The following is a 26,330-nucleotide window of genomic DNA, read 5'->3' on the forward strand; positions in this document are numbered from 1 at the left end:
GGACACCAGTCATCAACCCAGAGGCTCCCCAGCCACACGCAGCAGCGCCACAGGAGGGCCGGAAAGAAGTTTCCTGAAAGGCCCCTTTTCTTGACGCCACAGTACACTGGTCTCACAGTCTGGTCGGCGGGCACCTCAGGGTCTTGCCAACTTGAGACCTCCCTGGCCCTGCGTGGCACCTGTGCACTCCATCACAGAGACGAAGTTCCAAGGCCTGGTCAGGCGCGGCCACGCCGGGGCTCCCCACGGTGGCTGTTTCTAAAAGCATTCCAGGCCCAGGGCAGAATCAAGGCTTCTCAGTCATTGTCAGTCACCCCCGGAGCCCAGGGACAGCAGAGCACTGGCTCCTCTCACTGGCTGTACCACCTCAGGAAAAGTGAGGAGGGACTCCAGAAAGTGGGTGTCTTCTAGTTCAAAGATGTGGGAACCTGGGCATTTGGTCTAGTTTAACCCAGGGCAGGCCCAGGCCGCTCAGAAGGGCCGCCATCTTCACCATGTTTTACCAGTGTCCACCTTCATCACCAACTCTGCCTGAGAACATGCTGGATGCAGAGGGACACGTGGGACAAAACTCCTGGGTCAACTCTGTTGGCAGCTCCTGTGCTGGGAGAGGACTTCTTTCACCTTGTCCACGATGGTGTCCACCTCAGCCATGGCGCCCAGACCTAAGGAGCAAAGTTCTGCTGTGGCCTGCAGACAGAGGAGACCAGGGCTGCCTCTGCCTGAGCCATTTTCCAGCTGAGAAAGCTGAGCTCAGAGATCAGTTTTACTGAGGTCACAGCAGGCACGCGTGTGAACGCAGGTCTGCCCCCAAAGCAGAACACTTCTGCAGCCTTGGGGGGGAAGGGGGCTGGCCGTGCCCCTACCCACCTTGGTCTCCACACACCAGCTTCTTGACCACACAGGGGATCTCGATGTAGCCGAAGGCCTTGAGCTGGTCCACCTGCTGTGCGGTGATGGGGTGCTCCCACATAGCCGTGTTCATGGCGGGGCAGAAGAGCAACGGCTTGCGGAGGTCCCAGGCCCGGATGACACAGGTCTGTAGAGGGGAGCCTACTGCTCTGCCTGCCCCCTTCTCAGCCCTTCCAACCCCACCCACCCCCTCACACCTGCAGGGAGCTGTCTCGAGTTTCCTTGCCCCTCTCCACCTCCCCACGGGCTCTGGCACTGGCCCTCGGGGCCCTCCGCACAACAGGCGCTCCACCAGTGTGGCCCCCCCACTCCAAGCAGATCCCCCCTCCCATGCAGAATGGCCTTCCTGTGCGTGTAAGCCTCTCCACAGCTGGCCGCAGACAGGCAACCTGCAGACAGAGCAGCCCCGGGGAGCAGAAGGCTGGCTTTGCAGCAACCTGCAAAGCTGGGGGCCCGAGCGCTCCTCAGGTGTGGTGCATCTACCCTGACACTAGCTCCACTTTGAGGTCAACTGCAGCTTGGCAATGAAAACAACATCGACCACATGTCAAAACCCCTCTTACATGTACCATGCCCTGAACTCTCACTGCGAACTTACAAAGGTGCTGGCCCGTTTCATGGGTCAGGAAGCTGCACTCCCCAGAGGGGTGTTACCAAGGTCACACTCAGTGACCTGGGGTGTGAGGGCCGCAAGACCTCCACCACTCGGAGCAGCCTGGCTACCTCCCAGGTTCTGGGCCATTCATCCCCCATGTCACAAAGCAGAGCAGCTGTGAAAGGGATCAGCCAGCTCACAGAGCCCTCGGAGCTGGGGGCTGCGAAATCATGCACACCTGGGTGCAAGTCCTCTCGGCGCTCCCTACTCTGACTGGCTGTGAAAACGTGGACAAGACACTGAACAGAGAGGCTCAGCGTTCTCGCAGCAAAAGCCCCGCTCCTGGTGACTGCGAGGATGGAGGGCGACAGAGCTTGGCACCAGCGCCAGAAACAGGCACAGGCCCCTGGAGAGGGGACTTCCTGGAAGAGAAATAAGATTTGCGGCACACAGGGATGTGCCCTCCGTGCTCAGTGCGCCACGCTCCTCCTCCCGGCCACGGGACCCTGGGAGACGGTGGCCGACCAGCCTTCCCCGAAGTAGAAGAAGTGGGAAAAGAAAGGGGGAAGTCCAGAGAACAGTGTCACGAAAAGGCCCGGGCGGGCCGAGGCCCGCGCTGGGATGCCCCTGCCGTCTCCTGGGGGCAGGAAGGAAGCAGCGCAGCACACAGACGCACAATCTAGCTGCGTCGGCTAGACCCGGGGCCGCTCTCCCACCCAGCCCTCTCAACCCGGCAACCAGGCTATGAATGGACAGTTTCAGTCCCGCTTCCTCTTGGCCCCGCGCCACCTGTGGCTTCCGCAGAAGTCATGAGCATACCTAGAAGAGCCCTCTGCCTGCGTGTCGGGGGGGAGGCCGGGCTGGGGTTTCTAAGTGCCCGCAAAGCAGAGCACACCAATCAGAACAGAAACCCAAACCCCTACATCCCACACCCACCTCTTCTGCTTCTCCCACCTCATCTCAAAGCTCAGGGCTTCCTGGACAAACAGCTCCTCTGAGCCCGCAGCAGCAGCAGGCAGGAGAGAGGACAGCAGTTCCCTCAGTCACTTCTGTTTGGTCAATGTTGCGCTCAGCAGCCCAGTTCCAGGGACTCTAGAATCCGGCTGGGCTGGGAGGAGACCAGACCGTCAGGAGACCAGATCCCAGGCAGACTAGTGACTCGAGGAAGTCACCTCCTCTTTCTTGTCTGCTTGTCTGTTTAGCACAAAGAAGGGGCCAGGGCGTGTGTGGCCGCAGGGCAGATGGAGGGGCACCTCACCAGGCTGGGGGCTGGGGGCTGCAGCTCACCTAGTGGCTCCTGCCACATCTTAGGTTCTGGGCACTAAGAAGTGAGAAGCGAGCTGAAGTGGAGAGGAAGCAGGATGAGCAGCTTCTCAGAGAGAAGGAAAAAACATCTTTTGAGAGCGCGCAGAACCAATGACCAAGGATAAGGAATTTGAACTTCGTAACAGTTGCAATTCCTTGAAATATTTGAGACTTCAAGTGAAACCCTTTGAGGCAAATGGCCTGGGGGCTCATCTTGGAATCAGATTCCACTGCTCAATCAACCCAGGAAGAGAGAACCCCAAAGATTCCAGGGAGTGATAGGAGAAAAAAAAAAGAAGCAGAGCTTTCCAGAGGAAGGAAAGAACAGAAGGCCCAGGCGTACCTGTTATGTCAGTGTACCTGTTACGTCAGTGGCTGCTGTTCAACCCAGGAAAGCCAGGGAGACCCAGGAGACTTGATGCAGGGTGCAGTTCACATACGCCCTGACCCTCCTAGCTGAAAGTGGCCAGAAGCCTCCTGCTCCAGCCACCCTGCATCCCGGCACCAGACCCGCTGGGAAGCCTTTCTGACAACACTACCGCCAGACCTGCCCTTCTCTGCACCCTTACCTCGTCCTGGCCGCACGGCCTGTGTGCTGCTCTTCTTGTGGCCACTCTGTGCGTATTCAAGTAGTGCTTAAATCACTGGGAGATTCTTCAAGAAGTCCCATAAGCATGATCAACAAACATAGGAAGAAACTAACCCCGTCTGACCCCAAAAATCCTGACCCAGTTTCATCATTCACTTCTTCACCATATTAAAATCTGAAATACCTGGCTGCTTACAAAAGTAAATTTACTAATTATCTCAAACATAAGCATTTACTAATGCCTACTCATGCTGAACTGTGCAAGGTGGTGGTGCCACTGTCAAAGAAGGACACCACCACACCAGATCATACGCCCGTCGTGCCTGCAGGGTGGCCAGAAAGCCTCTCCTTTCAGACTTCTAGCCCCTTGTCCCAGGTGTCCCTCAGCACGGGCCTGGTTCATGGCAGGTAAAAGTTTAGTGAGGGCATCCGGACCTCACCAAAGTTGTGTGGAACTGAGAAAGGGCTGTCCCCACAGTCAGAGGTAAGCTGAAGGCCCCCACAAGCCAGGCCCCTCCTGGCAACAAGTTGGAGCCCAGAGCGGGATCCAGTGATTTGGAGCCCAGCGGGGGATCCAGCCACCGCCAGGGCAGTCTGTGGTTCCTCAAGACCCACCTCTGGAATTAAACAAATAAAGAAGGAGATTTTCAGGTGCTGCACCTCCCCCTGCAGTGACCTTTAGGGCTAATGGCTTTCGCCACCGTCCCTAGGTCCAGCTGGGCAAGGAACCAGAGTGCAGGGGGAGAACAGCAAAACCCCCTGAAGACATACCTGCTGCACCTCCCCCTGCAGTGACCTCTAGGAATGGCTTTCGCCACGGTCCCTAGGTCGGGCTGGGCAAGGAACCAGCGTGCAGGGGGAGAACAGCAAAACACCCTGAAGCAGGGGAAGTACAGCAAAGTTCCCTGAAAAGACAGAAGCTTATCAAAAGATAACGACCACCAGGAACCACTACAAGAATGCTAAAAACCTTATCCCGTCTTTCTAGAACTACAAACTTTAATCCCTTATTGTCTTTCTAAACTTCCTTCTTTCTTCTATAAAGGTCATTGCTTGTTAATTAAAAAATCATATGAAATCCTTAAAACAAGGCTGACTCAAATGAAACATTACTAAACCCTGTAATAATTAAAATATAGTTTAGGTAAAAAAAATAGTTAGTAAAAAATGTGATTATATAGTTTAAAAACAAAACTAATGGTCTATCTACTTAGGAATGAGGCTGGGCCCAGATGTAGATCACCGCCTTGTCGGTGATAGGCTGAGCCCATGAGCAAGCTGATTTCATTGATATTCATTGTTCCTGTGCTTTTGGAAAACATATATATACTGGTCACAAACTCAAAGAAAATTACACTCAGATTTACACTCTCTCTTGAAGTGTGTCTGTTTGTCATTTCTTTCACCGACACCCTGACCACCCTGCACGTTTCTCTCAACCCTGAGACGGCCTCATCGTCTACTGCTGTGCTGGTCCGAGGCATCAGGGACAGTGACCATTAACATATCCATAATACCACTGCCCTGCTGGACTGCCATAACAGTGTTGGACTCGATTGGACCACCAGTTCCCAACATACCAGAAAGAGCACACCAAAGAGATGCCAGCCAGTACCAGCAACACAATGTCCCAATGCACAGGACAAATCAGAAAACAAGCAGCAGGGAGAAGAAAAATTACAAGCAAACAAGCATGTCCCCAGGGAAAAGACACACCACAAAAAGACAACCAAACACCAGACTGCAACACCAGTGACTTGGAGGGACTTCTGAGTCCTCCGGATAGAGAATTTAAAATCGCCATGATTGAAATGCAAATCAAAACTACCATGAGATACCATCTTACAACAGTGAGAATGGCACATATTAAAAAAACTAGCAACAACAAATGTTGGCGAGGGTGTGGAGAAAAAGGAACTCTTCTGCACTGTTGGTGGGAGTGCAAACTGGTCCAACCACTATGGAGAGCTGTGTGGAGATTTCTGGACCTGCTAAACATAGAGCTTCCATAGGATCCAGCAATTCCACTCCTAGGTATTTACCCAAAGGACACAGAAACATCAATTCCAAAGAGCACCTGCATCCCTATGTTTATAGCAGTGCTATTTACAATAGCTAAGATTTGGAAACAACCCAAATGCCCAAAAATAGATGACTGGATCAAGAAGATGTGGTACATATACACCATGGAATATTACTCAGCATTCAAAAAAGATAAACTCATGCAATTTGCAGCAACATGGATGGTGCTGGAAGGGATCATGCTCAGCGAAATAAGCCAGAAAGAAAAAGGAAAATACCGGATGGTCTCACTCATAGCAGGAATCTAGAAAACTTAAATAAGGGACAAGGAAAAAGAATAACTATAAGAAAGAAAATATCAAAGTCAACAAATAATTATGAACAAGAGACTCTCTATGGGGGGTGGGGGCGTGGAAAGGAGGGCTTGGGGTATAAATAAGGGGGTTGTAATTTTATGGGGAATATAAAAATAAAATTTAAATTAAAAAAATCGCCATGATTGAAAAACTGAAAGAAGTCAAAAAGATATGGGAAAAATAATCAACGATCAGAAGAATGAAATTGAGTCCCTAAAGAGGGAAGTGAAAGAAATGCAGGAGATCAAAGGATTAATGGAGGAGCTAACGAACTCTAGGAAAACCAATGAGAGCAGAATAGATGAAATGGAAGAATGAATAAGTATGCTCAAAGACACAAAATAAAAAGAACCAAAACAGAAAAGGAAAGAGAAGTATGGAGGAAAAAGAATGAAGAAAGACTTCAGGAACTATCTGACTCCATGAGGAAAGGAAATATAAAGAGTTATAGGAATCCCAGAAGGAGAGGAAAGAGACATAGAAACAGAGAAATATTCAAGGAAATAATTGAAGAGAACTTCCCAAACATGAAGAAGGAGTTGAAAATAGACATACAAGAAGCAAGAAGAACACCAAACTTCCATGATGAAAGGAAAAATACAGCAAGACACATAATAGTAAACCTCCCAAGAATCCAAGACAAGAAAAAATAATGAAGCTGACAAGACGGAAGAAACAGATAGCATACAAAGGAAAACCAATCAGGTTGACATCAGACCTCTCCAAAGAAACACCACGGGCAAGGAGAGAGTGGAGGGACATAGTCAACAGACTCCAAGACAACAAATGCCAACCAAGAATATCCTATCCCGCAAAGCTCTCCTTCCTCTATGAAGAAAGAATAAAGACCTGGGCCTCCCTGGTGGCGCAGTGGTTGAGTGCTGGGCTGCAAAGCTGCCCGCAGCCTCTGCAGCACCGGTTCAATCCCCGGCCACCGGCGAGGGTCCCACATGGTGCGCAGACCTCTCCTGCTGCCCGCTGCTCCCCTCAGCAGTGTATTTCGTCAGTCTGTCTTTTCTGCTCCCTGCTCTGTCTCTGGTGAATTCTCTCACCCTCCCGCACTTCTGACTGTACCCAGTGTTTGAATAAATAAATAAATAAATCTTAAAAAAAAAAAAAAAGAATAAATACCTTCCCAGGCAAACAGAAACCCCCACTCCAAAAAATAACTACAAGGAGTCCTAAAGCCAGAACCAACAGAGGGATGAATAAGAACAAAACAAGACTAAAAAAAATTTTTTTAATAAATAAATAAAACCAGAGAAAAGACAAACAAAATGGCAAATACAGAAGCTAACATATCAATATTAACTCTAAATGTAAATGGACTAAACTCTTCAATAAAAAGACAGAGTTGCAGGCTGGATTAAGAAACAAAACCCAACCTTTTGCTGTCTCCAGGAAACACATTTAACTACAAAAGATAAAAATGGACTGAAAGTAAAAGGATGGGAAACAATCCTACAAGCAAATGGACCAAAAAAGAAGGCAGGAACAGTTAATACTTATATCATATAAAACAGATTTCAAACTCAAAAAGGTAAAAAAGAGCCCCAGATGGTCTGACTACATTATGATCAAGGGGACAATACATCAAGAAGACATAACACTCATTAACATATACTCACCAAACGAAGGAGCACCAAAATATATCAGACAACTGCTATCATCTCTGAAAACAGACATCAGAGAAAATACGATGTAGTAGGAGACTTCAACACCTCACTATCAACAATGGATAGATCAACGAGACAAAAAATAAGTAAAGACATTAAAGCTCTAAATAATGATCTGGCCCTCATGGGCTTAACAGACATCGACAGAACACTAAATGCAAAAAAATCTGAGTACACATTTTTCTCAAGTGCACATGGATCATTCTCCAGGATCAATGACATACTAGGACACAAGACAAACATCAACAGACACGCCAAGACTGAAATACAACCATCCTCTCTGATCATGAAGGCATCAAACTAGAAATAAACCATAAAAAGAAGGCAAGGAATCCTCCTACCTCATGGAGATTGAAATCCACACTACTGGAAGACCACTGGACTAATGAGGAGATCAAAGAAGGAATTTAAAAATATTTTGAGTTGAATGACAAGGAGGACACCAATTTTCTAAATGTATGGGATGCAGCAAAAGCAGTAATAATAGGAAAATATATACCGATACAGGCGCACATCAAGAAATAAAAAAGAACTCAAAGAAATAACCTATCTCACATCTCAAGGAACTAGAAAAAGAATAACAAAAAACCCCTAAAACCAGTAGAAGAAAGGAAATAATAAAAATCAAAGCAGAAATAAATGAAATAGAAAATAAAAAAAAAAAAATACAAAGATCAATGAAACCAAAAGTTGGTTCTTTGAAAAAATAAATAAAGTAGACAAACCCATAGCCAGGCTCACAAAGGAAAAATGGGAGAAAGCACAAACAAATGGGAGAAAGCACATCACAAATGAAAGAGGAGAAATCACAACAGACACAGCAGAAATCAAAAAAGTAATCAGAAACTACTATGAACAGTTATATGCAAACAAGTTCAACAATCTAGAAGAGATGGACAAATTCCTACAACTTTACAATCACCCAAAGCTAGATAAAGAAGAAACAGAAGACCGAAACAGACCAATTACAAGCAGTGAAATTGAAATGGTAATCAAAACCCTCCCCCCCCAAAAAAAGCCCAGGACCAGATGGATTTACAAATGAATTCTACCAAACATTCAGAAATGAACTAGTACCTATCCCTCATAAACTCTTCCAAAAAATTGAGAAGGAAGGTATAATACCAAACACGTTCTATGAAGCCAACATTACACTAATACCAAAACCAAACAAGGACAACACAAAAAAAGAAAACTACAGGCCAATCTCTCTAACGAATACTGATGCAAAAAATCCTCAATAAAGGGACTCCCTGGTGGCACAAGAGGTTAAGCACCCCACTATGAAGCAATCACAGCCTTTGCAGCATGAGTTCAATCGCCACCAGCCAGGGAAAAACCCACATGGAGAAGCAGACCTCTCCTGTCTTGCCCGCTGCTTCCCTCAGCAGTGTGTTTCAGTCAGTCTGCCTGTTCTGTTCCCCATTCTGTCTCTGGTGAGTCCTCTCACCACCCCACCACCCCTGCATCTCTGGCATGTACCCCAGCTCTTGTATGCATAAATAAATAAATCTTCTTTAAAAATCCTCAATAAAGGGCCTCCCCGGTGGCGCAGCGGTTGAGCGCTGGGTTGCGAAGCTGCCTGCGGCCTCTGAGGCGCTGGTTCGATCCCCGGCTGCTCCCCGGCCACCAGAGGAGGGTCCCACATGGCGCGCAGACCTCTCCTGCCGCCCGCTGCTCCCCTCAGCAGTGTACTTCGGTCCTTCTGCCTGCTCTGCTCCCCACTCTGGCTCTGGTGAATTCTCTCACCCTCCCGAGCTTCTGACTGTACCCAGTGCATGTATAAACAAACAAACAAACAAACAAATAAATAAATAAAAACATGCCTCTATAAAAAATATATTAAAAAAAATCCTCAATAAAATTTTAGCTATCAGAATCCAACAATGTATCCATAAGATAATTCACCATGACCAAGTAGGATTTATTCCAGGGACACAAGGATGGTTCAACATCCGAAAATCTATCAATGTAATCCAACACATCAACAAAAAGAAATATAAAAACCATATGATAATATCAATAGATGTTGAGAAAGCGTTCGATAAAGTACAACACTCATTTATGATAAAGACCCTTGAAATTCTTAGGATACAAGGAACACACCTCAGCATCATAAAGGCCGTATATGACAAGCCCATAGCAAATATCATTCTCAAGGGTGAAAAGCTGAAAGCATTTCCATTAAGATCTGGAACAAGACAAGGATGTCCACTCTCACCACTGCTTTTCAATATAATACTGGAAGTCCTAGCCAGAGCAATAAGACAAGAGAAAGACATACAAGGAATCCAAATAGGGAAGGAAGAAGTTAAACTATCACTATTTGCAGATGATATGATAATATACATAGTAACCCAAAAACTCCACAGAAAAACTAATCAAACTAATGAATCAGTTTAGTAAACTGGCAGTATACAAAATCGACATGCAAAAATCAGTAGCCTTCCTATATACAAACAATAAATCTGAAGAAGAAGAAATCAAGAAAACCACCCCTTTTATTATTAAAACAAAAAAAATCAAATATTTGGGAATAAACCTAACAAAAGAAGTAAAGGACCTATACAAAGAAAACTACAAAACACCGTTAAAAGAAATAGAAGAAGACACAAAGAAATGGAAAGACATCCCCTGCTCATGGATTGGAAGAATTAACATTATCAAAATGGCCATCCTATCAAAAGCAATTTACAGATTCAATGCTATTCCAATAAAAATTTCAATGACATTTTTCAAAGAAACAGAACAAATATTGATGAAATTCCTATGGAGCCACCAAAAAAACCAAATAGCCAAAGCTCTCCTGAAAATAAAAAGAAGGGAATGGAGGTATCACACTCCCAGACTTCAAACTATACTACAAAGCCATAATAATCAAAACTGCATCATATTGGAACAAGAACAGACATACAGACCAATGGAACCAAATAGAAAATCCAGAAATAAACCCACAGATTTATGGTCAATGAATCTTTGACAAAGGAGCAAAGAATATGCAATAGAGCAAAGAAAGTTTGTTCAATAAATAGTGCTGGGAAAACTGGGTCGCTACATGCAAAAGAATGAAGCTTTACTACTACTTCACACCATGCACAAAAACCAACTCAAAATGGATTAAAGAACTAGACATAAGACCTGACACCATAAAATATATAGAAGGAAATATAGGCAAAACACTACATGACATACACCTCAAAAACATCTTTAAAGACACATCACCCAGGGCCTCCCTGGTGGCACAAAGGGTTAAGCACCACACTATGAAGCAATCCCCAGCCTCTGCAGCACGAGTTCCATCCCTGGCCAGCCAGGGAGCAACCCACATGGCGCAGCAGACCTCTCCTGTCTGGCCCGCTGCTCCCCTCAGCAGTGTATTTCAGTCAGTCTGCCTGTTCTGTTCCCCACTTTGTCTCTGGTGAATCCTCTCACCCCCTGCATCTCTGGCCTGTACCCCAGCTCTTGTATGCATAAATAAATAAATCTTTAAAAAAATAAAGACACATCACCCAAAGCAGTGATAGTGAAGGCAAACAGCTGGGACTATATCAAATTAAAGAGCTTCTGTACAGCAAAAGAGACAGTAACCAAAGCAAACAGACACCCCACCAACTGGGAGAACATTTTTGCACACAACACGAATGATAAAGGACTGATCACAAAAATCTACAAAGAGCTGAAGAGTCTCAACAAAAACAAAGTAAATAATCAGTCAAAAAATGGGCAGAAGAGCTAAAAAGGAACTTCTCCAAAGACGAAATATGAATGGCCAACAGGCATATGAAAAAATATGTTCAGCATCACTTGTAATCAGGGAAATGCAAATCAAAACTACAATGAGATACCATCCTACACCAGTGACAATGGAACATATTAAAAAAAATAGCAACAACAAATGTTGGTGAGGATGTGGAGAAAAAGGAACTCTCCTGCACTGCTGGTGGGAGTGCAAACTGGTCCAACCACTACGGAGAGCTGTATGGAGATTCCTCAATCTGCTAAAGATGGAGCTTCCATATGATCCAGCAATTCCACTCCTAGGTATTTACCCAAATAACACAGAAACAGTAATTCAAAATGGCACCTGCACCCCTATGTTTATAGCAGCACTGTTTATAATAGCTAAGCTTTGGAAACAACCCAAATGCCCAAAAATAGATGACTGGATCAAGAAGATGTGGTACATATACACAATGGAATATTACTCAGCAATCAAAAAAGATAAGCACATGCAATTTGCAGCAACATGGATGGAGCTGGAAGGGATCATGCTCAGCAAAATAAGCCAGAAAGAAAAAGAAAAATACCAGATGGTCTCACTCATAGCAGGAATCTAGAAAACCTAAATAAGGGACCAGGAAGAAGACTAATTATAATAAAGTAAAAACCAAAATCAACAAGCAACTATAAACCGGAGACACAATACGGGGTGGGGAAGAGGGAGTAGGATCAAAACAAGGGGGATGGGAATTATATGGGGACTATAACCATGATGAAAATGCATACATTGTGCAAAAATTAAAAATGATGTAAGAAATATATAAAATAAAAAAAAACCTATTGAAAAAAAATAAAATTCCCACAACCAATTCACCCATGGGGAGAGGAAAAAAAGTTTAGTGAGGAAGGAAAAGGAGTGGGGACAAGGGAGGAAGGAGGAGAGATCAGCCCCCAGTTCTCCCAGGACAATCATATAAACAGACACGGTAATGACAACAGCTCCCTGGAGGCCCCTTGGTCTCCAGACAATTCCCCCTTCACACTGGACTTCCGCTGCTCACCTCCACTGCCCACCAGCTCCGGCTTCCCGCCCTGTCTCCCCCTACTCTTCCCCGCTCAGCTTTCCAGAACACACAGGAAAGCCGCATCTCTACTCGTGGAGAAAGCTCCAGGGGAGACAGGTGTGAGAGGGCGCTGTGAGGAAGTGAACACAATCAGAGCGCCCATGTGGATGTGCAGGGCCTGGTGAGGAGCTGACCTGAAGGGGCAGGCCACAGGGCATGGCCAGAAGCCCACGGAAGAGCACATGGAGGCAGCCCAGAGAAGGAAGCGCAAAAGGAGAAGAGCTGATGAGGGGCAGATGAGAGCACCCGCAGAGAGTCATCCATCAGGACCAGATCTTGTGCCCACTTGCCAGACCACAGGTGAGCCGAGGAGAGCAGGCTGGGGCTCACCTTCTCAGCAATGCAGCCACGCTGGAAGGACGGACTCCAAGGGAGGGTGGACAGAAAGGAAGTCTGCAACTAGCATGAAGCCCAGCATGGCAGGAGGGCACAGGGAGTCACTCACAAGCAAGTTGTCGCAGATGCCACTGGCCACCTTCCCCAGAGTGTTGGCATCAAGAGGAGCCACCAGCATGAGGTCAGCCCACCTCCGAAGTTCAATGTGAAGAACTGGGTCGGAGCGGCACCTCCACATCTGGCAGAGGGAAGAAAACAGGGTCACCAGGCTGTCCACTCTCACAAGGGGCAGGGGAGGGGAAGGCCAACCCAGTCCAGGGACACTAAGTCAGGAACCCCAGGGAGACCCCTTCAGCAAACCCTGCCCGAGGCCACCGCCATGGCCTCTAGCAGCTAAGCTGGTGAGTGTGGACCACGAAGCCAACAGCCTGAGAGAAGCCAGGCCTGAGGAAACAAACGCCCCTTGTCTCTCTGAGCTATTCCCTTTATGGTTTGGTTTTCAAGAGAACTGACATCTGGCAGGGAACTCCTGGCCTGTCTGCTTGAGGCGGATGCTTGGGTTGTCCAAGTCCGTGGAAGGCTCTGGGGCGGTGAGAAATGGAGGGGGCAGGGTGGGGAAGACAGGCCAGCCAGAAATGTTCTAGGCTGAGAATGTTTAAAACTGCCTGGCAGGGCACCCCAGTGAGGCCCACACTCGACGTCTGGTGAATTGGTCAGTGCCCGCCCCCCTGCGGGAGAGCAGAACAGCCCGGTGGCCGTGGGAAGTGAGGCCATCTCCACAGCCCTGACACTGGGAGCCACGTGGACAGGGGTGGTGGGAACAGAGCTCCTCTGTGGTTTCATCAGCCCAGATAAGCACAAGGACACTCAGCCTCAGGCACCCCGCCAAGGCTGAGGCACTCCGGCAGTGGGAGGAGTCTGCGGGCCTCCTGTGGGCCAGGAGCTACACAGATGTTTTCCTCATCGTCTGCCCAGAGGGCCCTGACCGCTGACTGGAGCCTGGTCTGTCTGCTCTGGCCACCAGGACCACAGGCTGCAGGGGGAAGAGTCCTGTCCCGCTGGTAGAATCGCAATGAAACTCGGCCCTAGGGCCCCCGCACTGACCTCCCATTCATCAGAGTCGCTGTGCAGAGTGACAGGAACGTCCTGGGGGTTGTAGAAATGTTTGGCTTTCTCAGTTGTGACCACGGCTACTTCCAGCTGTCACCGAGAAAAAAGTGAAGGCGGGGGAGGGGGGCGAACTGTCAGCACAGCACAGGCCAGGAGGCCAGCAAGGGCTGGGCAGGCCAGCACTTCCCCCCAGCAGAGCTATGCGGGGGACTTCTCCCTTGGCAGCAGGCCCCACGTGCGCAGTTACTTCCGCCGTCACCCAAAGGTCAGGCCCCACCAGGTGCCGCCGTTTCACTTCCCTCTCTGAGGGGCTGCTGAGGAATGAGTCACCAGCCACGCAGGGTATGAAGCTGCAGCCCTGCCACACAGACAGAGGGAGGGGAGAGGCAGGGGAGGGTGGGAGCCAAGAAGGGAACATAAGACAAGAGGGGCTACCTGAGCTCTGGGCCACACCGTAGGCCTGCTGTCCACAGGCCCAGGAACCGGGGAGCTGGGCCCCCCACACATGGTGCCCCAGCAGAAGTAGGCAGAGTCCTTTCATGTACTTCTAGGAACCAGGCCGCCAAGGCCCGGGCTGCAGGCAGATTAGGAAAACCAAACCCGGACATCCCACCCTCATGCAGTGAGAGAAATTTACCTCTGCACTGCCCTTCACTACAGTAGTTAACAACGCGGCTAATGAGCTTGAAAGGATAAACGGCTGTGAGAAATGGCACATGAGGGTGTTTGACAGGTTGCTGACATCTGTAAGATGAGAGAAGCTGGCAGAGTGAAGGGGCCCAGAAGAGGTAGCTGGAAGAAAACCACCTCTCCGGGGTCATCTGTCCAGGCAAGAGGAGACTCAAAAGTGAACAGGACAGAATCATCGAGAAACCAGAGCAGAGGATGGCAGTGTCTGGGCTGGGTCTAGCCTGCAGACGGGCAATTTGGTCTACATGGGGTTAGAAACACTTTTGAGCCAATATACACAAATCTGCAGATTTCACACAGAAAATCCAATTTCCTGGCTTCTCTTGAAAAACGGAAAGCTCTGGCACGGCCGGGCCTGCGCTCCTAGCTGATAATGACGTGGTGGCATTGAGGAACGGCGGCCTCCCTGGGTGGGGCATGCCGGTGCCGATTCCACCTTGTGCCCCTCGCCCCCTCCCCTGCTCTCCGAGGGCCCCTCTCCTGTCTGTCTCCCGGCGGGATGGTGTGGCAGCCATGCTGTGCGCGGCACCTGAGGGCAAAGCTGGCACGGGAGCAGCTGAACCTCAGAAAATATCTCAGCAGGTCTGACATTCCCAGTTCTACAGGGCAGCTCTCGGACTGGCCCATTCGCCCTCTCCTCCCCTCAGAAGCTGCTATCCCGAGAACTTGCACAGTCTCAGGGATATTTTTAAAGGCTTTTAAACCAAACTCCCAGTAAGCACTGGAATTCCCTCTAGGACAGCCCTGAACAAGCTGTCCGGTTCCAAACAAGACGACAACCGAGCAGGGCTACCAGTCCTGGAAAGGCAACGGAAGAGCCAGGCAGGTGACACTACACTGAGGCCAGGCAAGGGACAGGGTGAGTTAGAGCTAACCCTAAGAATACAAGACTTTTGGGCCTCCCTGGTGGCACAAGGGGTTAAGATGCAACCTATGAAGCTGTCCTCATCCTCTGCATTGTGAGTTCGACCCCCGGCCAGGGAGCAACCCACATGGCACGGCAGACCTCTCCTGACTCACCCGCTGCTCCCCTCAGCAGTGTATTTCAGTCAGTCTGCCTGTTCTGCTCCCCACTCTGTCTCTGGTGAATCTTCTCACCCCCGTACACCTCTGGCCTGTACCCCAGGTCTTGTGTGCATAAATAAATAAATCTTAAAAAAAAAAAAAGCGTTACTGAACGCATCTCTATAAAGGGGGAGGGGCATCGCAACACAGTGAATGGGGGCCATTTTATCCACTCCCTCGTACAGTCACCTTGGACAACAATTCCCAGCGTAGATGTTGAATGGGGAGGCAACTGGAAAGGAACAAGGTGGATATATAAATGGAGGTAGAACAAAAGGAGAAACGTGGATGAGAGACATGTGGAGAGGCTGCTCTGGGGACATTCCGGTACAGTCCAGGGCAGCTGTTACCTCCACCACGTGGTGCATTACATGGTACATTATGAATTTCAGGTCTCTCCTTCCATCCCAGCTCTCTGGGAACCGCCTATCGCCTTTCTTGTGGTTCCTTGCCAGAAGGTACTTTAGACTGGAATTAGTTCTGGAATTCCTCAGTTGTGGAATCTACATACTGACCAAAGACCCAAATCCCCTTCCCACATTTGACCCTAAGAACACTGGACCTATCAGACAAGAACCTGATAGGGTCTCTTCTGGAAATATCCAGTGATCCTGAGAGTTAAGGGGGGAGAGGGGTTACAGGAAAGGAAATCATCAGATATTAAATTTGGAGGTTACCCCAACAAAACATCTCCTCCCTAGCTGGGAACCCAGCAGTGAAGTCCCTGGTGACAGGTCCCACCCACAGTTTCCACTCAGTTTCTGGTGCCCAAATAAGAGGAGTCAAGGATTATCAGATACTCGAGGAAAGCCTCCTGGCAAGAAGAAAAGATTAAACGCATAAACAAAAAAAAGACTCACAGGCAATGCAGGGAGAAGTTAAAAATACAGACTATAATATTCTAAGAAAGATGAGAGATTGCGCCTGAGAAACAAGAACAAAGTGCTGTTTTTTTTAGAAACATTCAGGGAACCAAAAAGAACTCCCAGAAATTAAAATTATAGTGAAACAAAAAGACTCAGTGTAAGTTTAGAAGCAATCTTCCAGAAAGTAAACAGAAATAGATGGCAAATAGTAGACAAAAAGGTGAGAAAATAAGATCAACTCAGGAGGCCCAAAATCTGACTAATAATGAGTTCCAGAAAGAGGGAACAGAGAAATAGAGGGGAAGAGGGGAGAAATTACCAAAGAAACAAAATGAAACTTCCCAGAACTGGAGAGCTAAGAGGCAGGAGCCACCTCTTCGGCCTGTAGGGGCTGAGGTGTCACCCTTTTGGGGTCTCCTGTCTCCCATCCCTGCCACCCATGAGTTTCTCAGTGGAGCCTGCGCCCACGTCCGCTCTTGGGGAAGCCACATCCTCCTGCTGATGTACGTGGGGTTTGCAACCAGCAAAAACTCAAAAGGGTTCTTTTCACTCATGTTGCTATTAAGCCACAAGCTCCACACTACACCTGAGCAGTTACTTTTCTGGCCCCAAATGCAATCTCTCACATTGCCCTGGTAAACTCTCCCTTTCTAGAACTGGCCCATGGTTCGCTCTGTTTACCCAGAGCTCCTGAGATCTCAGTCCTGTCCCTTTTGACTGTTCTCAGCCAGCGCCGCCTGAGCAGCCCCTCAACGTGAATCCAAACCATGAAGAGAAGAAGGTCAAGAGCAGAGCTCTTCCACAAGGCCCACAGGCTGAGGGTGGGAAAGACTCACGGATGACCCTTCCCGAGTAAGATCTTTCAGTGACCATAAACTGGCTGACATCACCAGAGGGCCCGGGCGATGTCCTAAGATTCTATGAGCGGCCCTCCCCAGATCAAACGTAGTTTGTCTAATATCCAAAAGATAAACTGAAACTCGCTTGTCCCCGGGAGCCCAATCAAGCCCGCTGACGCCATTTTCTAAGTGCATTTCTCAGCACTCAATCATCCGCAATGATTTCTGGAGTCTGCCACCTGTGCCTTTCTGATAAATGGACATTAATCACCTCCAGTCCCAGGCCCGCGGCTGTTTCCTGCACAGCCTGTGGTTCACCAACCCCAGCCTCAGCCCCCCAGGACAGAACCTGCCCAGGTCTGGAGATAAATCACTCAACTTGGGTTCAAGTCCTGCCCCTCCTAGCATAGTTTTCCTACTTTTTCAAGCTCATAAGATGGAAATGAAATAGGACTCAAGAGCCCCTCTCATTTCTTTCTGTCCCTCCTGACGTTCCACACTGACGCCAGGACTGGGCACTGCTCCGTTCTTCTTTTTCCAAATACACGCTGTGGCCTCTCGGTCAGCCGAAGTCTCGCCACTAGCGTCAGCTCATGTTGGTGGCCTCTGAACTACTCCTACCTTTGCTTACAGGGCCTCCTTTCCATGCAACTGCTTTTCTGTCTCCTTCAGCAGAAGGCTCCGCAGGTAGCCTACCAGTTTCCTGTCACTGCCTGCTTCTCCTCACGCGGACCACTGTCTTTTATTTCTAAGAGCTTTTCAACCACTCTGAACCATCTGCCACTAAGAATGCCCCAGTCCATCCTCTATTTTCAACACTGGAAAGCTGCTTCCTGAAGATCTAGCTCCCCAACTCTTGCCAATGCCCAGGCCAGCTGCTGGTTTTCAGAGGACTGTGCCTAGGGCCCGCCTTCAGAAAAGTTCCAGTTTGGCAGAGGCCCTGCGCAGGGCGCCCACCTCCCAGCTCTACCCTTCCTTTCCCTCTACACCCTCTCACATCGGGAGCCTTTATACTGCCTTCCCACTGGCCCTGGGAAGTCCCAGCCAAGGTCAAGTCAGGTCTCCCCCCTGGGCACTAACACCGCCCATGGAGAGCTTCCTTCTGAGCTCCTCCCCAGGCCCAGTCCTCCCCCACCCCAGTGACACAGCCACGATGAAGGAGAGTGTGAAGAGCTGGGCTGACTCTTCCCCATGCCCTTCCTCTCAACCCGCCTTGCCAGTGACCCTGACCCCAGGGCTATCCAGCAGGCCCCAGCCAGTTTTTCTGGTTTTAGAGGAATGTCACTTGCGGGGACTCATCAGTCTATGGAATTTCTTTCATTTTCATTCACTCTCCCAAAATGTCCTGGAGCAGGACTAGGCCCCGGGTTTATACACACACATATAAATAGATACACAGTGTGTCTGTCTATCTGCCTACCCACCTACCTACCTATCTCATGTTATATTACCTTCTCAGACATTAAGTGACTCAGACTATTCACTCACTCACCTAGAGCTTTCACCTTTCACCCTGGTATGACAGAAAACTCCTTGAGGGAAGGAACCCTTCTTGGGTTTCTCTTACAACCCTGTTGAGTTCTGGCAGAAGTAGGTTTGGACATTCACAAAATTTCCTTCACACCACACCAAGTCTTCTGCGTGGCCCCCTGGCAAAACCACATCAACAGTGTTTTGTTTTCTTCAGAGCTGGGGTACAGGCCAGAGTTGTGGGGGGGGGTGAGAAGATTCACCACAGACAGAGTGGGGAGCAGAACAGGCAGACTGACTGAAACACACTGCTGAGGGGAGCAGCGGGCGAGTCAGGAGAGGTCTGCCGCGTCATGTGGGTAGCTCCCCCGCCAGCCATCAAACTGGAGCTGCAGAGGCTGCGGACAGCTTCACGGTGCTGTGCTTAACCCCTTGGGCCACCAGGGAGGCTCCACACCAACAGTTTTTACAGTTAATATTTTTAACCTGATTCTCCTTGTGTGATGTGACAAGACTTGGGCACACCCTGTTAAGCTGCCTGCACTTTGCCTGGCATGTACGGAGATTCCTTCCTGAAACCACTGGCAGACTTGATTTCCTTTTCTTGCTGAAGAGACCTCATATGGGACTCCTGGGCAGTCAGAGAAGAGAAATGCAAACGAATTTGGGGTAGAGCTCTACTTCTACTTTACTGGCCTGGCCCACGTCACAGGGCAGATTGACAGAGGGGCCTGTGAGAAGCACTTTCAACAGCCACAGGATGAGACCAATCCCACAGCCTGAATTTCCACCTTCAATTCCAAATCTGTCCTCTACCCACTAGAACTGTGAGCCAGTAGTGTCCTCGCCCCCAAATTATACCCATTAATATATCTTCAGACACTGTCCAGTGTTTCCAGGGAGGCAAAAGACCTCGCTGAGAACCACGACACTATAGAACCCCAGTTCTATCTCCGCAGTGGGGAAGCATCTCCTCTACTCCCTGTGCCCTGGAAGCCTCCAGCCACTCGTGGCCCCTGAGTACTGAGGTGTGGCTGGTGGAGTGAGGAACCAAATGTTTGCTTTTATTTAATTTTAATTAATTTAAAGTTGAATCTGGGGCCTCCCTCGTGGCACAGGGGTTAAAGGCAGCACTGTCAAGCTGTCGCCAGCCACTGTAGCATGAGTTCGATCTCTGGCCAGCCCGGGGGCAGCCCACATGGCGCAGCAGACCTCGCCTGCCTCTCCCACTCTCCCCTCAGCAGTGTATTTCAGTCAGGCTGCCTGTTCTGTTCCTTACCCTTAATCCTCTCACCCCCTGCACCTCTGGCTTACACCCCAGTTCTTGCGTGCATACATAAATCTTTTTTTAAAAAAAAATTTTTTTAAATAAAGTTGAACGTGGCTAGTGGCTACCAGATGAGACAAAGCAGGTCTTGTGAAGACAAGTAAGAGAGAAGAGCCCCAGCGGAGACTCCCCACCCCCTCCTTCACCTCCTGCTGAGTGGCTGGAAACCAGCAGGTGTTTCTAGCAGGACCTGGCTGATGCCTCCACAGGACAGTGATGAGGACTCTAAAGAGGAAGGACAAGGGCCTCCCTGGTGGCCTAGAGGTTAAGTCTCAGCACTATCACCACTACTGCCTGAGTTTGATCCCCGGCCAGGGAGCTAACCCACATATGGCGCAGCAGACCTCTCCTGTCTCGCCCACTGCTCTCCTCGGCAGTAAATCCACTTGTTCTGCACCTCACTCTGTCTCTGATGAGGTTGTCCCAGGCCCCCACACCTCTAGCATACACCCCAGTTCTTATTCACAAGAACAAAACTAAAAAAAAGAAAGGACAAGTTGTGACCTAACCTGCTGGGAGGCGAGCAACAAAGAGGATGTGCTCAGGATGCCGGCTGGCACATGCAGTAGAGGACCCTCGCACTGGGCCGGCCAGAGCTGACATTGGCAGTGCTCAGCACCAAGGCACTGACAAACCTGAACAGCTAACCTGAGCATGGAGGCAGCAGGTATATTTTGGGAAAAAGGACTGTGGGTGCCCAGAATGGCTATCCCACGGCATGGCGAGCTTTGGAGGAGGTGGCCTCAAAGAGAAACCCCAAAAGAGAGTCCTGTTGGCTGGGTGTGTATCCCGACGGCTCCCACTGCTGTCTTGGCTTGACAGACAAGCACGGGGCCCCTATCTGCAGCCGGAGCCAGCGTGGGTAGGGTAGGAGCTCTGCCTGCGGTCTCACAGGTGGGCAGATCAGGGAAGAGTCCACGATGGGGAGTCTCACTCTCACAGCAGCAGTGAGCTGCAGCAGAGGATGCCCATGCTCCAGATGCGAGACCCTCCATTCACTCACTGACGGGAGCCCCAGTTCTGCCACCTCTGCTGGGGGGTGTCAGGCAAATCCTTTCCCTTTCTGAACCATGAGCCATTTGGACAGACTGCCTTCAGGGGCCCATCTGCTCACTGTGCCCCAGCCCTCTCGTGACCCTTACCCTTTCCCCCAGACGCTGCAGAGAAAGCAGCTCTCTCATCAGCCTCCACGAAGGCCTCCTGGGGGTGCTTCTGGTTGCATCAGCCCTCCCTGCGCCAGGCAGAACTAAGCCTCCAAACCCTCTGTGCTCATGCCCAACCGGAAAAGAGTCTCAAGAGTAGAACTAGAGAGGCAGACTGCGGCTCTCCGTGGGGACACTGTTTGGGGTTTCACGGAAGGACCCTGGGGTGCAGGAACCCTGGGGCCAGGGCTGGCTGCCTCTGACCAGCAGCCTATAGAGCTCACTCCCTGGAGGAGCAGGCCAGGGAAGTAAGGAGCCAGCCAGGCAGCAGAGGCAAAAATAAATGCCTCAGTGCAGTCAGGCTGAACAGACGGGTGCTCACAGCAGCGCCACAGAGGAGACAAGAGACACCCGCCCTCCCACCGGCCCCAGGAAGAAAAGGAAACCTCAAGCCAGGCCTTGTTTCTCCTGCTCGTCTTTCTTCTGGGAGCATTTTTCAAAAAGCATAAAGTGACAAAGGATGTTCCATAATATCCCCACTGACAGTCCCACTGACTTTAAAAATAAAATAAATATATGCAGATGGTAGGAAATTAAAATTGAACAGAACGAGACAAAATGCAAGTCCTCCCTCCCAACTCTCCACAACGGGGGAAACTGCAGCCGGTAACTCAGATGTGAACTACTTCTCACCACTGCCTCGGGGCTGGACAGAACCCCACCACAGCCCGCTACTGCCGGGTAGTTTGCTTATATCCAGCTTTTGACTGTATGTTATCGTTTGTATTCCATATTTTATTGTGTATTGTGCACTGAAACTATACAGCCTTGTAGCTCACACCAGGGTACCCCACAGGCTTCCTTCCTAGGGGTCAATCAGAGCTGCTGTGATCATTTTTTGATTTCTTTGGATACTGCCAAATGATCCTCCAGACGAGTGGAATTGACTCCAGACTGCCGTTGCCCTTCACAGCCTGAGGGTGTGCTAGAAACTTCCTTCTCTAAGTCCAAGATCTGCCAACTCTCTGAGTGGCAGATGTTCCCCACCTTTATTTTTTTAAAGATATATTTATTTATGCATACAAGAACTGGGGTATAGGCCAGAGGTGCGGGGGGTGAGAGGACTCACCAGAGACAGAGTGGGGAGCAGAACAGGCAGATCTACTGAAATACACTGCTGAGGGGAGCAGTGAGCAAGACAGGAGAGGTCTGCTGCGCCATGTGGGTAGCTCCCTGGCAGGGACTGACTCGTGCTGCAGAGGCTGCAGACAGCTTCACATTGCTGTGCTTAACCCCCTGCGCCAGCAGGGAGGCCCCTGTTTTCCACCTTTAGAAATACCCACTGGCTCTCAGCCCTGTGAGCCTGCCCTGGAAAAAGCTAGAGAGGTCTAGTCTTCCTCCCAAATGAGAGGGGCCAACCAGAGGGCAGAAACTGCCTGGGCTGACAGTTCTGCCCAATGACATGCCTGCCACTCCTAGTCTTTCCCACCCTCACATCTAGAATCTTCCATCACTAGTGCCAGAGGAGGCCTTGGAGATGGATCATTTGAGTACCTGCCCCCACTTCACTGCAGGGTTAAGAAAACCGAGGACATAAAAGACAGACTTGCCCAGAATACCAGCATGAGAACCCCCTCCCAGCTCAACCAGCTCTCCAGAGGGCTGCTGGTCCCCTCTGGGCGACTGTCTCCAATCACACCAAAGCCCCAAAGCTACTTTGCCAGCTACTTTCCCCACTGCTAATGCGAGGCTTGAGGCTAAAGGCACCCTCCATACCCAGCACCCACCCCCACCCCCAATCTTCCAAGTCTGGCCGTGGGGCAACAGCACAACTGCCTCTAGGTCACCGGCTCTCCTGGGACAGATGGACCCTGAGTTAGGTACAATCACAGCCAGTTCTGCAGCATCACCCAGCTCCCGCACCCACCCTGCAGGCAGTTTGCAAAGTCAAAATCTAGCTGTGCCTAAGGGGACTGAGGAAAACCTCAAGCATGTGAACCTAAGACTTAGCAGGCAAAGAGCTGAGGACTGTGCCAAGGGACCAAGACTGCTCCTGGGGGGACCCAGACACGGGACAATGGGGAGATCGGTGCCATAAGAATGTGGGCAGTGCTGTGGGGAAGGCCACTGCTTTGGCCAACACAAGGCAAGCAGGATCCCCCGCCTGGAGATCACGATCTCACAAGGACCCCACGGAGCAAACACAGGCTCCGTGTGCCCACAGGAGAGGGCCCCTCCACAGGAGCGGGTAGACTGTGGCTCACAGCGCTCTCACACCTGTGGGGAGCCCCAACACCCCACAGCATGTGGCAGGCCCAAGGACAAGACAGGAGGAAAGGAGAGGATGAAGGGCAGGAAAGAACCACAGTCAAGGGCTCGCCAGCGCCAGGAGCTGCCTTAGACGCTGGACAATGATTCATCGGTGCCCCTCCCCCAGCCTTGACAACGGCCTGAGGGGATGGTGGAATCATCCTCATTTTTAAATGAGAAAGGCAGGCCCTGGGAGGCCAGTCTGGGTGTTCTCTCCCGGGTCAGACCACGATGGCTGCCTGACTCCAGCGGCTACTCCAGCGGGGGTAGCCAAGACCTGCTCCAGACATGCCTGTTTGCCCAGCAGGCCCGGCTCAGGGCCTGGGGCGGGCTGGAGGGCCTCTTCCTCACACCCCTGCAAGCGCTGGCTGTGTGGGACGGCAGGAAGCGGCGGAGCTGCCATTTCCCTCCGCTCGGAGGCTGCCCATCTGTTTCCTGGGATAGGACTCCCTGCCCCGGCCCACCCCCGACCGGAAACTCACTTGCTCTGGGGCTCTGGGAAAAGGGAACTGCCGGGCTCCCTCCCTCCCCAGGGGCGGTGGTGAGGCTGTCACTGCAGCAGCTCCCGCTCCAGGCACCCCCCCTGTGGCACTGGGCACAGGGAGGGAAGTGGGGGAGCAGACCGGGCACAGGGAAGGAAGTGGGGGAGCAGGCCCGGTGGCACTGCCCCAGCAGCAGGAGCACCACCCGGCCTCGGGCAGCAGGAGGTCCTCCTCCCTTACTCCTCTTGCCAGGCCAGCGCCTCAGGCTTTCCCAGTCGGGAGGGGGGGCAGGGGCTGACTTTGTGGGTAAAAGTTTGCAGAAAGTGAAAGGTAAGCGTTCCCACACCGGCTGCCGCCCCACGCTGTCATCTGTGGGTGAGCATTGCCCCCTGCTGGCCGTGCCCATGACACCCGCCGCGCCCCAGGCCTTCCCACACCAGCAAGGGGAAAAGAGCCAGGGCTGTGGGGCCCGGGCACCGCGCCCATAACCAGTGCAGGCGACATGGCAGCATCCGAGACAACCCAGCGTTCCACATCTTAGAGTGGAAGTTAGGCGTCCTTGAGTCCTTTCAGGCGTCAAGTCAGGCGTCCTTGAGTCCTTTCCAACCAGGCCCCATGCTCGGGCCTTGTCGTCAAGCGCAAGACTCCTGCTAAGTTGGTTCAGCCCTGACCGCCCACCCTCAGTCTCTCAGATGTCCCAGCAGGCTCCTCATGTCCCCTGTCCGCACGTCTGACCATCCTGGCCTGCCTTCTGTGGGCCACCTGTCGGCTGGATTAGCCAGAACGCTCCGCACTGACTGTTCCCTCAGTCACTTCCCATCCACTGCTCGTGGCCTAGAAATACCCCTATTTCCTTTCTGAATTCGGAACTCCGCCCAGTTCTACACTCTAGTCTGTTTCTGCTACTGCAATAGCTCTTCTCTATGAACTCTGTTTTTACCCCTCTAACAAGACCGGTTCTGGACTATCTTTAACACATCAAATGAGTTTAAAAGGGGGCAAAGCCACACGGCTGAGGCAGGCCAGGAGGGCTGTTTCCATTGACGCTTGTGCAGAATTTGGAAAAGTGGAGACAAGGAAGAGCAGCCGCCTGGCAGGCGCCCAGCAGGAGGAAAAGGCCCCCAGGGCAGAGCGCAGCCAGTGGCAGAGATGGGCCAATGAAGGACTCCCACACCTGACTGAGCACTTGGTGACCACCTGCTGCCTTTCGCCTGCTTGAAGCCTCAAACATTCCAGCCCAGAGAATCCCTCCACAGAACCCTGACATGTAAAACTGACCAAAAGTCAGGGGGCCTGGTCAAGGACAGACAGATCACTCCCCCCACCCCCACCACTACCTATCCCAGTGCGGAACCAGAGCTGTGGGTAACGAGGAGCCTCTGAGAGTCCAGTGCATGCAGACAGGCCACAGAGGCTGCCGAACAGGGAGGATAGAGGGGGAGTGTTCCGACGCGTGAAGGCAGGACGGGAGCCCATAGCACGGAGGGGGCAGGGGCGCTTACTCCATTTCTCCAGGCAGCCCTCCACCCACTCCAGGACCTCAACCTAAGTATGGGAACCCCAACCCTACACTCACCAACGCATTCCTGGCCATCTCCCTGGTGCCCTGTCCACACTGTCTTTCCCAGCTCCTGGGTATGGTCACACCAGTGCCTGCCCTGGGCACACTCCACGTGTCAGCGCACAGAGGACTGCCGCAGACACAATTAAGAAACAGAAAACCCCGTTTGCTGCACAAAAACGCTCTGGCCCAGAGCAGAGGGCCTCAGGCCAGAGGTTTCCCTGCCTGTCTAGCAGGGTACTCACACCAGGAATGTCCAACAGCTGTGCCACCAGGAGAGGCAACTTCAGAGCTGCAACACTCCCAGTGACACCCACAAGAACACGGAACTGCCTCTCCCCCAAGGGTGCAGCAGCTGGACATGAGACCCGGGGTTCCATGGGCAGACTGGTGGCTTCTGGTCCTGGAGCCTTCGGGACTGGCCTTCATAAAGCTGTCAGGACTCAGGATCTAAAAGGAGAAGGGACACCACCTTCACTCATACATTCAACCAAAATGCATCCCTATTTAGCCTCGCCAGACCCTGAGAGGTGTTCTAAGAGAGACACCCTGGCCACGGACGGGGCAGTTACAATGCGCGGTGCTAAGGGCTGCGAGGAAGCTATATGCCAGGGCCTGTGGCTCCCCTGGAGAGATGGTGAGGAAGTCACAGACCATGTTGCCGAAACAATGACATTCAGGTTGAGTCCTAAATGGACAAGTAAGTTTCCAGAGGAAAAAAACTTTGCGAGAAGGAGCAATCCTAGAAAGCTGAAGAGGACACAAGGTGGGTAGCAGGTTTGAGAAACAGGGAGCAGCTTAGGAGTGAGACTAAAATGTGATGTGGAGACAAG

The 26,330-nt window shown here is 50.8% G+C and overlaps 1 protein-coding gene across 4 annotated transcripts; it reads right to left on the reverse strand.

Moving 5' to 3' along the window:
* Nucleotides 1-579: 579 nt before the first annotated feature.
* PPCDC (phosphopantothenoylcysteine decarboxylase) lies at nt 580-25,898 on the reverse strand (the record flags this gene model as incomplete). Of its 4 annotated transcripts, XM_084240686.1 has the most annotated exons (5): nt 580-665; nt 871-1,039; nt 12,745-12,873; nt 13,740-13,835; nt 25,743-25,898. In XM_084240686.1, the coding sequence occupies 5 exons, from the start codon at nt 25,875-25,877 to the stop codon at nt 580-582; spliced, it is 615 nt and encodes a 204-aa protein (XP_084096812.1). The 4 variants fall into 4 exon arrangements, with proteins under 4 accessions (XP_084096812.1, XP_084096809.1, XP_084096810.1 ...); XM_084240683.1 differs by lacking the exon at nt 13,740-13,835 and having other exon boundaries at nt 25,743-25,877; XM_084240684.1 differs by lacking the exon at nt 12,745-12,873 and having other exon boundaries at nt 25,743-25,877.
* Between the last annotated feature and the right edge of the window lie 432 nt (nt 25,899-26,330).

Source organism: Talpa europaea, assembly GCF_964194135.1.
Source record: "Talpa europaea genome assembly, chromosome: 8".
Lineage (NCBI taxonomy): Eukaryota > Metazoa > Chordata > Mammalia > Eulipotyphla > Talpidae > Talpa > Talpa europaea.